The 16267-nt window shown below is 40.2% G+C and overlaps 1 protein-coding gene across 8 annotated transcripts in view; it reads right to left on the reverse strand.

Moving 5' to 3' along the window:
• PIK3CG (phosphatidylinositol-4,5-bisphosphate 3-kinase catalytic subunit gamma) overlaps positions 1 to 15841 on the reverse strand; it is a 39502-nt gene extending 23661 nt beyond the window's left edge. For 2 of the 8 annotated variants that reach the window (XM_086396896.1, XM_086396897.1), the window contains exons 1-9: positions 15329 to 15657; positions 11651 to 13657; positions 8445 to 8510; positions 8107 to 8332; positions 6610 to 6713; positions 4053 to 4199; positions 2431 to 2521; positions 1387 to 1517; positions 306 to 417 (exon numbers count right to left, since the gene is read on the reverse strand). In XM_086396896.1, the coding sequence (XP_086253022.1) occupies positions 306 to 417; positions 1387 to 1517; positions 2431 to 2521; positions 4053 to 4199; positions 6610 to 6713; positions 8107 to 8332; positions 8445 to 8510; positions 11651 to 13645 (2872 nt within the window). In that variant the 5' untranslated portion in view covers positions 13646 to 13657; positions 15329 to 15657. Of the gene's footprint in view, positions 1 to 305; positions 418 to 1386; positions 1658 to 2430; positions 2522 to 4052; positions 4200 to 6609; positions 6714 to 8106; positions 8333 to 8444; positions 8511 to 11650; positions 13658 to 15285 lie in introns of all 8 variants that reach the window. The other 6 variants (XM_086396892.1, XR_015162666.1, XM_086396893.1 and 3 more) reach the window with 6 other exon arrangements.
• Between the last annotated feature and the right edge of the window lie 426 nt (positions 15842 to 16267).

Consider the following 16267-nt stretch of genomic DNA (forward strand, 5'->3'; position numbering starts at 1 on the left):
CAGAGAAGGCAATGGCAACCCACTCCAGTGTTCTTGCCTGGAGTATCCCAGGGACAGGGGAGCCTGGTGGGCTGCCGTCTATGGGGTTGCACAGAGTCAGACACTACTGAAGTGACTTTGCAGCAGCAGCAGCAGCAGCATTAGGTAAGATGAAAAAGTTTTGGAGATGGATGGTGATGGCTGTACAACAATGTGGGTGCAGTGAATGCCACCAAAATAGACACTTAAAACTGGTTAAAATGGTAAATTTTATGTTAGGCATATTTTACCATAATCAGAAAGCATTACTCTATAATAAAACTCACCTGTCTCTGAGATCATAATATTGTCATTGTGTCTGTCGCCTATCCCAAGAACAAAGGTTGCCACACAGTAGCCAGCACAGGAATAAACAAATCTCTCCACCGCTGCCTGAAACTGATTAAAATGCATCTGAATATTAGTTGTGTTCTTACTGCAAAGAGCAGCATGAATCTATTACAAAGGACTCCCCAAAAGATGCCATTCTGGGAATCACTTTCAGGGAGCAAGTCAGTGGTGCCTGGTTTCATTGAAGTTTCATCTTTGAGGTGCCAACTTTCTCCATTGCTCTCCTTACATTGTAGGTGAAGATACAGTGACTCAGCATGAGAAGGAAACAATAGTCAAAGGACAACAGTAATACAATCAAAGGGTTCACTGCCTCTCTATGCATCACTTGCCAACAACAATCCAGACCCCATAATGATTCCTCCTTTGTTGGTGAACATATGTTTTGCTTGTGACCACTTAAAGTATGCATGGGTTCACAAATCCACACGTATAGCAGACTAATAAATGCTACTAATTATATTCCCTTCCCCAAAAGGCTGCTACCCATGCAAACGAGAAGTGCTAATCCTGTACAGCAGAATTTTAACCAGCAGCCAAGCAGCCTAACCACACAGCTTGTGGACGCGCACATGTACTTCTGAGGAATGGAAGTAGCATTTTCAACATCCCTAATTTACCATTTAGATTAGGGTGCAGGGGTAAATTGCAAATTACTTTTTATGATCTGGAGTGTTTCCAGATCAGAAGGAGTTTGTCTGTGTTAACTAAATTGTTCTGCTGAATGACAAAAATAGATGGTCTGAAAAGATGCTAACAAATTATGTCCCAGAACCAAATTTTATGCAAAGCAGGCCTGATAATCAAAAGAGAAGCAAATGCTCAGTGAAGTCTGAATGAGCACCTCTGTTTTGCATAGATCTACTATGTCAGCAGCATTTAAACCCCCATGAGCTCAGAGGGAAAGTGTTCCACAGTGTGTTAGGAGGCATGGCAATGCAGACCTTTTGAAAACGTGTCATTAGACTGCTCACAATTTCTCAGGAGCCTTTGGAGTGGGGAGAAGCAGGAGCTCACCTTTTCTTCAATAGGGCATTTTTCTTTGAGCCAGTGACTCAGCACTTCATCTTTAAAGGCTCCCGTGTTGCCCACTGTGCTTTGCTGAATTTTGGCGATCGTTGTGGCATCTTTTACAATCTCAATCATTCCTGTGGGAAGATGCACAGATCTGATGTGAACTGAAGCCAAGCACCGGACCCAGAGGAGGAATGGCTGTGTCTTTGTTCAGTGGAGGGTAGAGAGCTTTCTCAACCAGAAGGTTATTTTCCAGGTTCGTGCTGGTGGTTTCCTTATGAGGAAGAGAAAGAAAAGGAGGCGGATAGGGAAGTTGTGTGGGACCTGCTTTCAGTATCCATGAATGAAAAGAGGAAAGGGCTGGTTTTTGATAAGCAAAACCATTAATATGCCAAGCACATCTTTCTTCACTTGGCAACCTGTTCCTTTTTCTTTTTAAAATTCCAGAGTCAAATGGGAAGGCTGTTCTCTACTTCTCAAATTGGAAACTGAAATAAAAATTTGTTTAATTGAAATTAAAATGTGAAATGTCTACAAAAGCACCTAAGAGGAAAGTACGTAATAGCTTTGATAATGTGGAGTCAGGCTTGTAAAACAAGTGGCAGATCTTTCCATCTACTTTTGAAGGTTTTTTGTGAGAGAGTTTACTGTGCAATGAAAAGAGTGAAAGTTTAGAGGAGGGAACAAGTTCTTGTTAAAATCATTTCCATATGTAGTCACAAGGAATTCAATCATGCATTCATGTATTTTCAACACGTCCATACTAAACTGAGAGTCACATTCACTAGCCTTGGAACATCTTCTTCCTTTTACATGGATTATGATTGTAATTTTTTACTTATTAAAAGCCTACACTGAAGGGATGACGGTCTTTAAAAATTCTGGGGGGACCATGTGGTATGCAGAATCTTAGTTTCCCAACCAGAGATTGAACTCATGCCCCCTGAAATGGGAGTCTTAACCACTGAACCACCAGGGATGTCCCCTGGGATGATGGCCTTTCAAATGAGCTGAGCAGTCTATTCATCTCCCGAGGTCCCCACATACCTATTTTGTCACCAGTTGAAATGCAACCATATGGCAGGAGGCACAGATCCAAAGATTCAGTCTCCCAAATGGACTCCATGATTCGTAGAATCTGGGCATCAAAACACAAAAACGTTTCTCTTACAAATATGTATTTCTCTTCTCCATTAAAAATGACAACAATCTTTTCTGGTAACACAAAATGTTGAAGTGAATGTAAAATATATAAGCAATGAATTTACTTTTATTTGTCAACCTGGTACTCTAATGTTTCCTTTCCTTGGGAGCCTCAGTTTTGGCTCCAGAGTGGTACTTTGGAGAAGAGGAAGGTTGGATTTCTTTGGGGGTAGGTTTTAGCCATGATTCATCTATTATTCTTAGTTATGTATATTTTGCCATAATAAATATAAGTTCCATTCTAACATCTTTACACATTTTTATCCATAAGGCACTCTTGGGCTCCAACCAGGGCAACAGTGACAATGACAATAATGATATCTGACATTCACTGAGACTGTTTTATGTTGATCCTTTGCATTAACCCTCTAGTGTGGGTATGATTATTATTCCCATTCTTTTCCAGATTCTTTTCCATTTTAGTTATTACAAGATACTGAGTAGAGTTCCCTGTGCTATACAGTACGTCCTTGTTTCTCTATTTTATATGTAGTAGTGTGTGTATCTGTTAATTCCACACTCCTACCTTGTCCCCCTCCCCCTTTCCCCTTTGGTAACCATAGTTTTGCTTTCTATATCTGTGAGTCTGTTTTATAAGTAAGTTCATTTGTACCATGCTTTTGATTCCATGGCTTGCCTATTTTAAATAAACTACATGACATATTAGAAATTATGTTACTTCTACAGTATTGAACAACTAGGGTACGGTAAATATTACTTACAAATCTGCAAAGCTAAAATGTATGTTCAAAAATATGAAAATGATCAACATTGATACCTTTGTCATCCACCTTCTGTTCTAAAAATCTGTTCACTCTTGTTATGTAAACTGCATGAATTCTCCAATCATTTCCCTGTTCATCTTCTCCCTCCATCCTGTCAGATCATTCACTTGAATTTGTGTATGTGGATATATACCAAAGCTGATGTATGTAAGGAGAACATCTGTGAGTGTATGTTGTTCGTTGTTCAGTCGCGAAGTCGTGTCCAACTCTTTGTAACCCCATGGACTGCAGCTAGTCTTTCTGTTCTTTACTGTCTCCTGGAGTTTGCTCGAATTCATGTTCATTGAGTGTGTAATGAATGAGTGTGAAAAAATCAATGAATGTCAATGAATGTGAATAAAGTGGATGCTTGGGGGTCAATGTATTTCTATTCCATGTTACCACACTAGGAATGGGGTGTATAGAAAAGCAGTCAGGTGCAGGATGTGTTTCAGCTTATTTGGGAATGCTGCATATGCATCTCTTCAGGAGTGGACAGAACCATGAGGCTCACTAGATTCGTATCTAATGGTCTGTGGCCATACTCCCCCCGTGAAAACTCTATTATGGTATCTTTGATCACTGTTCATTATACAAAATAGGAGAATGGAACAGGGTCAGTAGAAGGTATTTTTTTTTAAACAACTAGTACAGACTTCTTGTTTTGAACAACTGAAAAAAAAATCCTTAACAGCAGTATACCTGTAGAATAAGCATGTCTTGGCGTAGATCATCACCGTGTTTAAAGATAATTCCAATTGTTTCATTTGATAGAGCTGTAGGGTCAGCACATTTAAACTCAAGCCACAGAGGTTTTTTCTTAGAGGCCATCACTTTACATTTTTCAATCTGTAAGAAAACAGCCACGTGTTTCCTACACACAATTGAAAACACATTGTGGAGACATACATCTTCCTGCAAAGAATCACTATAAACACCTAGGAAAAAGTTTTCAGTTGAAGGATTTTAGTGATTTGGGTAAAAATGTGCATGGCATTTTCACCAAATCCAAAAATGCTAGTGAAAGCAATTCACAACGCTTAAACCAGTGGTTCTCAAAGTGTGTTCCCAGGAAACCCAAGCATCTGTGGAGTGCCTAAGAGACATGGCATATCCTATCTTCTGATATTCCACTCTCACAGGACTCTTGTACTTTTATGTTCCCTCTAACACAGGGCAATTTTGCCGTTATTTGCTTATATATTTGGCCTCATTCTAAGAATTAATTTGAAAAAAGAGTTCTGTTGCTACCGTAGTGTCTAAACATGGTTGTTGCAAAATTAGATGCAATCTAATTCTAGGCCAAATCTAACAAGATGAAATTTAACAGCAATAAATGGAACTCTTGCATTCAGATATTATACAATGCCTTTCCCCTCCAAAAAGCCTACATAACATCAAAATGAATTCAAGGTGGGAGAAAGGTGATTTAGCAGCCACTCTTTCCAAATAGAAAGTCTTAGGAGTTTTAGCCAACAGTGAATTCATTATGGATCAAAAATGTGATCTTAAAAAAAACCAAATGATATGAAGCTGTATTACTATATCATTATTCCTACCAAGTTCTAGGGCTTCCCCAGTGGCTCAGCAGTAAAGAATTCACCTGCAATGCAAGAGATGCAGATTTGATCCCTGGGTGGGGAAGATCCCTTGGAGGAGGGCATGGCAACCCACTCCCCTATTCTTGCCAGGAAAAGCCCATGGACAGAGGAGCCTGGCAAAGACTCAGATAGGACTGAAGTGACTGAGCATGAACCCATTTCTAACTTCAAAAGGACAGTAGGTAGTGTATGCTTTTGCTAAAGAGCCAGCTTACTGCTAATTGTTATAAAGTTAAACATGGATTAAAGACTTAAATATGAGAATTAAAACTTTAGGGAAAAAACTTGGCATACTGAATTAGGAGAAGTTTCTCCACTTTGGCACTACTAAAATTTTGGACTGGATAATTTTTTGTTTGTGGCGGGTAGGGGGAGGCTGTCCGGTGTATTGTAGGATATTTAGCAGCATCTCTGGTCTCTGCCCACTGGATGCTGGTAGCATGGTCCCAGTTGGAACAATCAAAAATGTCTCCAGACATTACCAAACATCCTTTGGTGGAGGAGGTGGGGGTTCACCCCTGGTTGAAAATCACTGGATGAAGCAAATATTTCTTAGGACACAAAATGTGTGAACCATAAAAGAAAAAATGATAAATTGAACTTAATCAGAATTAAAATCTTCTACTCTTGGAAATACATTAATAAGAAAATGAAAAAGTAATCCATAGACTGGGAGAAAATATTTGTAAACTACATACCTGATAAAGGATTTATATCCAGAATATATAAATAACTCATAAATAAGAATAAAACAGTAGCCCAAATTAAAAATTATTGGAAGATATGAAAAGAAGCTTCTCAAAAAAAATGAATAAATACATGATAAGATGCTTAACATCATTAGGGAATGATGAAACTAAATAAAACTAAAAATAACAGTGAAGTACTACTTCATACCCATTTGAATGGCTAAAATTAAAAAGATTGATTATAACAAAAAGTACATATTGTATGATTCCACTTTGTGACATTCTAGAAGAGGCAAAATTTTATGATGGAAAACAGATCTGTTATCCAGGATGGAGTACGGAAGGAGGACAGGACTAATCACAGAGGGATACGAAAGAATTTTTTCTACAAATTTCTATGAAAATATTCTCTGTCTTGATTTTGTGATGGTTCAGTTTGGCTCAGTTGCTCAGTCATGTCTGACTCTTTGCGACCCCATGGACTGCAGCATTCCAGGCTTCACTGTCCTTCACCAATATCCAGAGCTTGCTCAAACTCATGTCCATTGAGTTGGTGATACCATCCAACCATCTCATCCTCTGTCATCCCCTTCTCCTCCTGCCTTCAATATTTCCCAGCATGAGGGTCTTTTCTAACCAGTCAGCCCTTCACATCAGGTGGCCAAAATAATTGGAAGTGGTGGTGATGGTTATGTGGTTGTGTACATTTGGCAAAGCTCACTGAACTGTAAACTTGCAATGGATACATTTTATTGTATACAAATGGTTCCTCAAGAAAGCTGACTTAAAATGGATGGGAGATTGCCCAGTGCTGAGGTTCCTAGTATCTAGCAGTTGAGGAACGGCTTGACAGAAGCCCATCCAGGGACTTTCCAGCTTCCCTGTCTCTCTGTAAATGTCAGCTTTTATCCACTAAGGCCTGGTGAAGCAGGCAGAGACATTGTCAAGACATATCAAGATGATACCTACCACCAGTGTGCCTGCCTTCAGTCCAGGGTCATATGGAACTCTAAAGCTTTGGGGGAGATTCAAATTCTGCAGGATTTCAAGCTTTTGCTTTAGTTGGAAAATAACTGTAATTGTAAAAACACACAAGAGTTATATGAGTGCAAGAAATTACCAATATCACCTACAACATTTCCTGAAGTCACACATATTCACAACATTCTATACATTTGGTAAGGTGAAGAATAGGAGAAAAGGGAGTAGGTTTCTGTCCTTGAGGAACTAACCTTTCAGGGTGACAGGATTACTGAGAGCAAAAAACTATGCACACACGTTACAACAGGGGACAGAAATATCTGAATATATATGGCATACCCAGACAGGTATAGAAGGATGCTTTATGGATAATGCTAGGGAATTACTGTAGTTTTCTTTCCAACATATGAAACTTTAAACTGCCATCTGATTTAGAAAACATATCTGAAGACCATATTAAATGGAATTTGGTTAGGGTTTGGTAAATTCTTTTCAAAAGAGGAAGTTAGGTTGTATGGAAATAATATGACAACCTCAAAATTCTAAAGGCAAATATATAAATGGAAAATTACTGCCTGGGTAACAGACTAGAGGTTAGTATAAATTTTCCCCTTTCTTTCTTACAACAACAAAAAAGTGAAGATTATTATCACCATTATTTTTAGGAGAGAGCATTTGGTATATTGGAAAAGAATCAAAGGGAAAAATGGAAAATCAAACTATTCAAAAGCTTAAAATTGGTTGAGTATGTTAGTGAGGGTCCATTATGAGCTATAATGCTGAATCTAGGTATACAAGCATGATAAGAGATAATTCCTAGCTCAAGCTTCATACAGCTCAATAGACCAGAAAAATGTGTAAATAGCTTTAATTTAATGTAGTATCAACCAAAACCAACGCGAATATAGATAGAGTGATTCATTTAGAACTTCTTAGAGATAAGACAACACTGGAACATAAAGGGGGTGATATATATATTTTATAAGAAGCACATATATAAATAAATATATATACATCTTGCAACCTATGATGTATACATATACATATATATTAAAAAATTGAAAGAATTCTCAATAATTCTTTACTTTGAAAGAGTGAAGATTTGAAAATTATATGAATGTTTTGAAAGATGGGACAGAAAGGGTAAATATTTGGAAATAACTAATCTTTGTGTGTGTGTAGGTGCACAGTTGCTCTTTAAAAATGCATCTTACATCTGCATAATGCAGTTTTAATTTTTCAAAGAGTTTAACATCTATTATCATACATTCATCATTAGAATATAAATGTAATTTCAAAACTTATTAACTTGTAAAGGGAGAACTTGATATTTGCTTACTGAAGAAAGACAGAAAACTTAAAAATGTATTCTTGGCTACCCTGAGGAAGGTGTGACTTGCCTTCCAGAAGAAGAAGGATCCCAGGGATGATATTTGGAGACAAATGCATTTGGAAAGAGCACCAAGAAAATCGAGCCACCCGTACCTTGGGAGCTGACGTCATACTTTTCGGCAGAGAGTGATTTAATATCAATGGTGACTTTTTGTAACATGTCGATTACTTGGACTTGTTGAGTGAAGTCCCGTAGCATGGCCGTGCCACAGCCCCTCAGGTAGGCCTCCAGGATCACTGCAAACCTCTGCTGATAGTGTCTCGACTGGGCAATCTCACTTCTCAAGAACCAAAACAAGAAGTGACCAATTCTTTTGTTCTGAGGGTAGAAACAAGAAGGTTAAAATTATTATGACTAATGCTCCAGATCTATCAGTCAATTCTCGATAACCTTTTAAATGTCATGCTCTTATCAAAATGGAAGTACTTACTCTTAAACCACGCTTCAGCAGAAATCTGGCAAGGGCACTGTCATGGTATGGTTCAAATTTCACAGCCTAAGGAAAGAACACATTGGCATTTGTAGGACTGCATTCTCCATTGGTTAATCAGGAAACAGGAAATGGAGAAAAAGTGGTCTCTGCCTTAGTGGGTTTGTGTGGATAGGCGGATGAGAATCTGATCAATCATTTAAGTTCAGCCCTTTCTCTTCAAGGACACTTTGGGCCAGAGTGAACCACTTGCTTAAGGACCAGGATTAGAAGCCAGAACCCTTGACTCACAATAATGTGCTTTCAATAACTTTAAAAATGAAGAGGTGAGGGCTTTTGTTCCCATGAAGGGCTTACCTGATTTTTATTGGAAGGATAGAAGAGAAAGATGGAGACAAATCTATAAAAGTGGAAGGAAAGAAAGGTTGTTGGGAAGAAAATAGACAGTGGGGATATTGTACACTTGGGAAGAAAAATATCTGTTAGATATAAAGATCCTAAAAATTGTGTAGCTCCTCTTCTGCTCAAGATACGTGCTTGGCATCTCACTAGCAAGTCAGTGAACTGCCTCTCAGGTTCTTACTGCAACAGACTAATCATCACTCCCTTCTCTGATTCAGAGTATACAGGGCTTTTTTTTTGCCTGAAAATCTCTTCTTTTATCTGCTTTCTCAGGTTTAGCAGTGTTTAGTAGTTTTCGCATCACTTGGCTAATATGGAGATATTTACATAGGTGGCAGCCCTATGGCTGAAAAAAGAAAAGAACAAATTAAAAGTAAAAAAAAAAAAAAAAATAGGGCCCAGGTAGGTGGCTGCCCCAGACTCTGCCACACACCCCCCCCCTCCCCCAACCTCAACTGCTTCCCCAGGGCAGCCTGGGCAATTTAAAAATAAAATGTAGGGGCTTCCCTGATGGTCTAATGGTTAAGACTCTGTGCTTCCAATTCAGAGGTCACGGGTTCATCCTTAATGGGGGAACTAAGATCCTACATGCTACTTGGCCAAAAAAAAAAAAAAAAAAAAAACCTGAAAAATAATTAAATTCTAATGGGTGCATGGATATTTATTACATCATTTTCTGTACTTTTCTGTATGTATGCAATAGATCATAATTTTAAATGCAGTAAGATTAACAAATACTGTTTGATTATTAGAGGTGCATATATAAAGTTACAGGATAGATGGGATTTATAAGCATAAAGAGAAGTTTAAAATTAAATATCTCAGGAGTATTTCCTTTATAAGTAGACATGGTCTATCCTTTTCCCTAAGAAACAGGAGAAATTTCCATTCACTTTATGTTTTAGGGCCTGGGAAATTTTGGGTATGATTTCTAATCCTTACTTTGGTTTTCCAGTTTGGAAATGATCAATATTGACTTGATAATATTTCAATTATCCCCATGCTTTCAAAGATGACGTATGCTCAAATTGGTGCCACTGTAACTGTAGTTAAGATCTTAATTCTGAGAATGTGGTTATTTAGCCACCAGTAGTCACTTCAGAAATGTTACCAAGTTTTTAACCCAAATGTGAGTCTTTTTGACCTTCTTCATGTTTCACTTCTGTAAAGATGATGCAGGTCTCAACCAGGAGACCATTTTAATCAGGAATGAATGAGTCATTTGGCCATATCTGCAAATGACTACTCTTCTTCAAATTTAGGACCACAAACTCAATGTTAATATCACTGACCTCTTTTATTTACACGTTTCTAAGAAGAATACTATTCATTTTCCAAGGCTGCAAAGTTCACTTGTGAAAATGACGATGTAAAATAATTCATGATGGCCTTGGGATTTGAAACAGATCCCTTGCAAATTTGCCTCATGTTCTTTTTGTTATGGACAGCTAGAAAATTGAGGATACTTTGATTTTTATTAAATTTTCATTAGTGTTTAGGCTAGCCTCTGAACTCATGGGCAGAGAAAAACTTTGGTTATATTTGATTAGATAAAGATAAAGGCCAACTATGTTTCAAGTATCTGAGTAATGGGAAGGTGAAGATTCAAAGTTTAGACTATCCAAAATTTGCATCAGAAAACTCCAGAAACTGCCTATAAATATAGAAAATGATTAGACAATTTGGTGTCCAACAGTTAGCCTGAAAAACATCACCTACTCAGAATTGTCCTTAGCTTCTTCAATGTAAATTAAGTGTCCTCAGGACCCCTGACTATTTTCTCATAACATTCTATAGCTTTTCCTCAAAGCGTTTGTCACAATATGTTATTCAGTATCTGCCTGTATGTATACTTATTTGATGTCTTTCTCCATGAACTACAGGCTACTCTAGGGCAAAGTCCAGCTGTGTTTTGATCACTTCTCTATATCCAGCAACAAGAAAAGGGGAAACACTCAGTCTGAGTTGTTGAATTAATGAATGAACACATCTGTTCTGTAAAATAGAATTCTCTTCCAATTCCTGTCTTCCCTCCTCCTTGTCAAGCAGCACAATATACTATGAGAATGACTATAGTGAGCAAGAGAACCGGTCCTCCTTTATCTAACTTCCTAAGGAAACCTTTAACAAACGATTTAGTCTCTCTGGACACAGGGAAAGGCATATGAAGAAGAGTGGAAACAGAGTACCAGACCTGTCTAAAGAGAGGGGCTTTCAAGGTCCCATCCAGAATTGAGATGTTACTCTATGAATTGTGACAAACATGATCAGAGAGTATGACCTTTTCTCTCAGATATTGGGAGGCAATAAAAAGAGCAGACCTGTCATCGGACCTCTGGGTTTGAGTTTGTCTTTCAAAATATGTGACCTTGGGCACATTACTTAACCTCTCAGTGCCTCAGTTTCCTTATATATATAAAATGCAAATGTTAACTGGACTGCTATCAACATTGTTGGGAGAGTTAAATGTGATAATACATGAAAAGTGCATAGATCACTTGGAGCCTTGGCATAAGGGAGCATTCAATAAGTCAAGTCTATCATTAACAGAGTAAACTCTCATTCCCACTGGGCCAGTTCTCCTAAAAAAGTGAAATTATTCATGTCATCAAAATGCTGGTCAGAAAGCCCTCAAAGACAGAAAAAAAGTAAAAGGGAACATTTACTACTCTTTGAGTAGTAAAAAAGTAGATCTACTTTGACTGATCATTGACTCTCTTTGGACAATGTGCACTGGAAGATGGCTTAATATGGCGCCTGTCAGCACATCCAGATAAATTCCTTGAGATGAGTGCCTCCCCTACCTGGACCAATTGGAGCAGGTAATGCAGAACGTCATCGTCTTCCAAGCTCTCCAGTTTCTGAACTGCAATGGCTCTTACGTTTTCATCCGAAAAGTTGCAGTCTAGGAGTTGCATTGTTAATCCAACATCCAAAGCACTTTGATCCCAGACCTCCCTTCTGGCTAACAATTGATATGTTTTGGCCACAATTTCTTGCTGTCCCCATTTCACTGAGCTAAAGAGCTTAGGGTATGCTTTGGGATCCTTAAGGCTTTCATATCTGAAATGCCAAAGCAATTCTTTGTCTTCCGCAGTAAGAGGGTTAAGTGGATCAGTAGCTATGATTGCCTCCAGTTGCTTCCGAAGTTGGTTGGGCATTTCTGCTCGTACGCGGTCCCCTTCCGGGTCAGGGGTGGGCTGATGCTTAGGCAAGGCTATGGGGTGACAGTAGTTGTCCAGGAGAATGGAGATGGACATTGAGTTTTCCTTGTCGGGATTGGTGGCAGATGTGAGCTTGTCTGCATTGAAGCTCCCTTGGTCTTCCCCCTTCCCAGATAACTGCCACATGTGGAGCACGTACTCGCCGTGGCGCAGGAGGAATCGGTGGTCAATGAGCAGCAAGTTCACGTAGTAGAGAAGCTGAGCTTTGCCTCTGGACTCGGGACTGGGAGTCTCTGCAGAGGCCTTACCAGACAGAGCTGGTGCTTTGCCACAGTAGATCTGGAGGTTGAGCAGAGCCCCTTTGGGTAAGTCTTTGATCTTGATACTGAACTCAAGCCACACATTCCAGAGCACCTCCTCCGTGAAGGGTTTTGGGCTGGTTCTTCTTTGGCAAAGGACTTGCTGCCCATACTGGATGTTTGCCTCCACAAAAACCGTGAGATCTGCATTCCGGGGCAGGACGGGGATATCGATGCCCCTGATCTTGACTCTGAACTTGCGGTCACAGTCCCACAGGGACACAGTGAACACGCTCTCATGGTCCTTCCCATGGATGGTTAGCTGCTCATGGTAGCCAGTGACTCCGGTGCAGTCATCCACCAGCGGCCACTCTTCCTTCCTCACCTCATCCAGGGCTGGGTCCGGCGGAGTGTCAAGCACCAGGTGAATCTCTTCACCATTCTTAAGGCACTGCCGCACCCACTGAAAGTTTTTGATGGGCGTCTCGCCCACCAGGTACTCATCGCGGCCACAGACACGCAGCACAAAGTCCTGTTCGTTCTGGCTCTCGGGGATATCCATCAGGGACTTCTTCTTGGCCATTTTGGTAAAGAAGCTCTGGAGGATGGTGCCAGGGGTATCATCAGCCGAGACCTTGATGGTCTGGCTGGTGGTGCTGCGGTGAATAATGATGAAGATACAGTTGTTGGTGATCTTCTTTAGCAGGTACTCAGGGAGGGGCTTAGACGTCACCCAGGGGTGCATGGCATAGAGCTTGGGGTCGCGGCCAGCCACCTCGGCCATACGCGGGGTGACCAGGCGGCGGCGTGTGAACTCCAACTCGTCGTCGTGCACATTGCTGACATCTGTGACATCGTAGCCGATGAGGGCAGTGAGCTGGCGCTGGAAGGCCAGCGTCTCCTCTGAGGGCGAGTGCCGCTGTACCAGGTGGATCTGCCCGGGGCTCCGGTGCAGCACCTTCCAGTAGTGCAGGCAGTCCAGGGTCTGCACCACCTGGTACTTGTCATAGATCTCATACCACTGCCCCTTCTTCTGGTAGAGCAGGAGGAAGTGGTCCGGGCCCAGCCTGTGGTAGAAGTCGGCGGCCACGCTGGTCTCCAGCACGCGCAGCCACACTTGGGCCTTCATCTGCTCCACGTTGCCGTGGCCGGCCACATGCAGCAGCGCCGTTTCGGGGGTCTTGGTGTTGCGTTGGCTGGTGGGCAGCACGAACTCAATGGGGATGAGCTCCATGGAGGACATGCTGGCCGCCGTGCTGCGTGGCTTCATCCTCCGGCGCCTGCGGCAGTTGTCCTCTCTCAGCACCACAGGCTGTTCATGGTTCTCCAGCTCCATGCCCTATGTGACCTGGGAGCAGAGAGAAGAACAGAGGGCTCTTCAGAGGGAAGGTGCTTGCCTTTTATGGTGGCCCGTGAGCTGGCAAGGAGAAGGTGTAGACGAATGACAGGGATGTATGCAGGAGGATACAGGAGGTTTGGAATAGGGGCCCAGGAATCCTGGCCCCACCACTTAGAAACTGGGGGAGGAGCTGCTTAAATAATCTCTGGGCCTGTTTCCTATCCATCAAATGGTGTTAGCAATACTTCAGAGGGTAGACAGGAGCATTAAATAAGGTTGAATGTGGGCCATGGGTAGATGGGGACTCATTGATTATTCTCTCTACTTCTGTTATGTTTGAAATTTTAATTTAAAAAGAGAGATCAAGCACTGATCTAGCATGCTGTCTGATGAACTAATGGCTCTAAGTGGTAATTGTTTTAAGCATATTGAAATGCATGGATGAGTCAAATAATCCAGTTAGAGCATCAAGTCCTGGTTTACAAGGTGCCATGTAAGATGCTGAAAAAACTCCCTTTGAAAGCAGGCCTTTGGCTTATTCCTCTTTGTTCAGTCTCACATGTCTCCTGGGGGACTCAGACACCTTATCCAAGTTGCCTCATGATCTCTTTTCAAACTGTCTGGATCAGGTATCTGCGCCCTCATCAACTTCCTGTCTTTTTTTTTTTTTTTTCTCTTCATTTTTTTCTTTCTAGTGAGGAGAGGTAGTCATTTCATTGATAAAACTCAAAAAGATCAGAATTGGTGAAGCTCCTCTCAAGAACATTTGCAGATATTTATAACTGTGAATCATGAAATATGTAAGCATCTTGGCTGTCATTGCTCGAGTCCCCAGGGCTGTACTCTCCAAATATGAACTTTCAGGTAGTCTGCCTCTGGAGAACCTACAGGTTGGAAGGAAGGACCTGCTTTGGGACCCCTATTGACTATTTAACCTCCTTTTGCTCTAATATTTTCATCTCTATAACTAGAATTCACCAATATATTCTCAATAATTTATCCACTATTTCCACAAATAGTTAATAAGGACCTACTTTCACAAAGCATTTAAGTATAAATGTTACTTATTGTAGTGTGAAACTCTTCAAATAATGATTGAAATGCTTAACATATTAGAATTGAAATACGAATAAGGTATTTTGATTTTACTATTTAGTAGTTCTTATTCTAAATAAGAATCAATTAGTGAAACAAAAATTCATGTTTAAGAAAATATTATTCTTAAAGGACTAATGTTAGTGTAATATATAAGTAATTATTTATTTCCTTAAGAAACAGTGGAGCATTTGATATATACCAAAAAGAAGAGTTTGATTAAAAGGTAAGAAAGGCAAGTTTCATTAGATCCAAACTTCTGTTCAAATCTTGACTTAAATTTACTTTTAAAGTCAACAGTCCCTCTCTCAACATATTATGAAGTTACACTTACTAAATACATGAAACCAACTGTCCCAAAGAACTGTCTCTTGCAGCTCAAGCCCTTCACTATTTGGTCTTTTTCTACTTTATAGAATGACAAAGAAGAGAACTGTAAGCTGTGAATACTGGCACTAACTTGAAACAAAATAGGTCCAAATTTAGGCAACATGCAAATACACAGCAATTACTTCTCCCTTCATGACATCAAACAGACTTACAAGATAAGAGATGCAGAAGAAAACTGGCTGACTAAATACTCACTGCTTTTCATGGTTGAGGCTGTGAAGCTTTCTCCTTTTACGAGAGAGAGACGTTAAAAACACTGTTTAGCAAATCGCGAATTTGTAAGAACTTGAAGGCTGGCTGGCCCTCCCTCTTCCTCCCAAACAAAAACAAAAAAGGACTGATGCACCTGCAAAGCTATTGCCGGAACCTTGTGGATATCCACACACACGGGTTGGACTAACGGGTTGGACTAGATGATGAAACAGTCAGTGGCAGCATCGTCAGAAGAACGACAGCAGTTCCAGATAAAAATATTCTGGCCGAGAAGGAAGTGTCACTATTCCGAGTCAGACCCAACAAAGGGCAAAAAATAGAAGGAAGCAATACCTGATAAAGCAGCAGAGGCGACGATGTTGAAGGATCATTTGTTTAATTTCTAAAAACAAAACAAATTCAAACGTACCCAGTGTGCTTCTAAACTCTTCCGCTTTTCTGGGTCTCCCTTCACATCCAGATGCAGAGGAAGTGTTGCAGTTACCAGGAAGGAAGTTTTAACCAAGTTGATTATACGTGTGATTGCTCATTTTAAAAGTGTAAGAAATGCATTTCCTGTTAAAGCACACAGAACTAAGCATGAAAGTATATGTATTTTTTACTCTATGAACTGTTTTTTTTTTTTTTAATTTCAAGAGTGCAAACCAATTATTATAAAATGACATAGATTCAAACCAAATATGCATTCATGAGACACACACACGTGAACTATTTTTCTGGTTAGTTCTCAGTGGAGAGAAAGTCCTCCTAGCTACAGTATTAGAGAGCCAGCCTGGTGGGAAGATTTTAAAGAGCCAAAGGAAACCCATTAGTCCTGCAAAGCCCATTCAATGAATTTTCCCTCAAGGACCCCCTGTTCATACCCTGTATGACCCCTTGTTCATACCCTGTAACTGAGGGATGAAGGAAGAGAAATCTAGT

Source organism: Bos grunniens, chromosome 4 (assembly GCF_055505025.1).
Source record: "Bos grunniens cultivar Pamir isolate PY7600 chromosome 4, Bosgru_T2T1.0, whole genome shotgun sequence".
Classification (NCBI taxonomy): domain Eukaryota; kingdom Metazoa; phylum Chordata; class Mammalia; order Artiodactyla; family Bovidae; genus Bos; species Bos grunniens.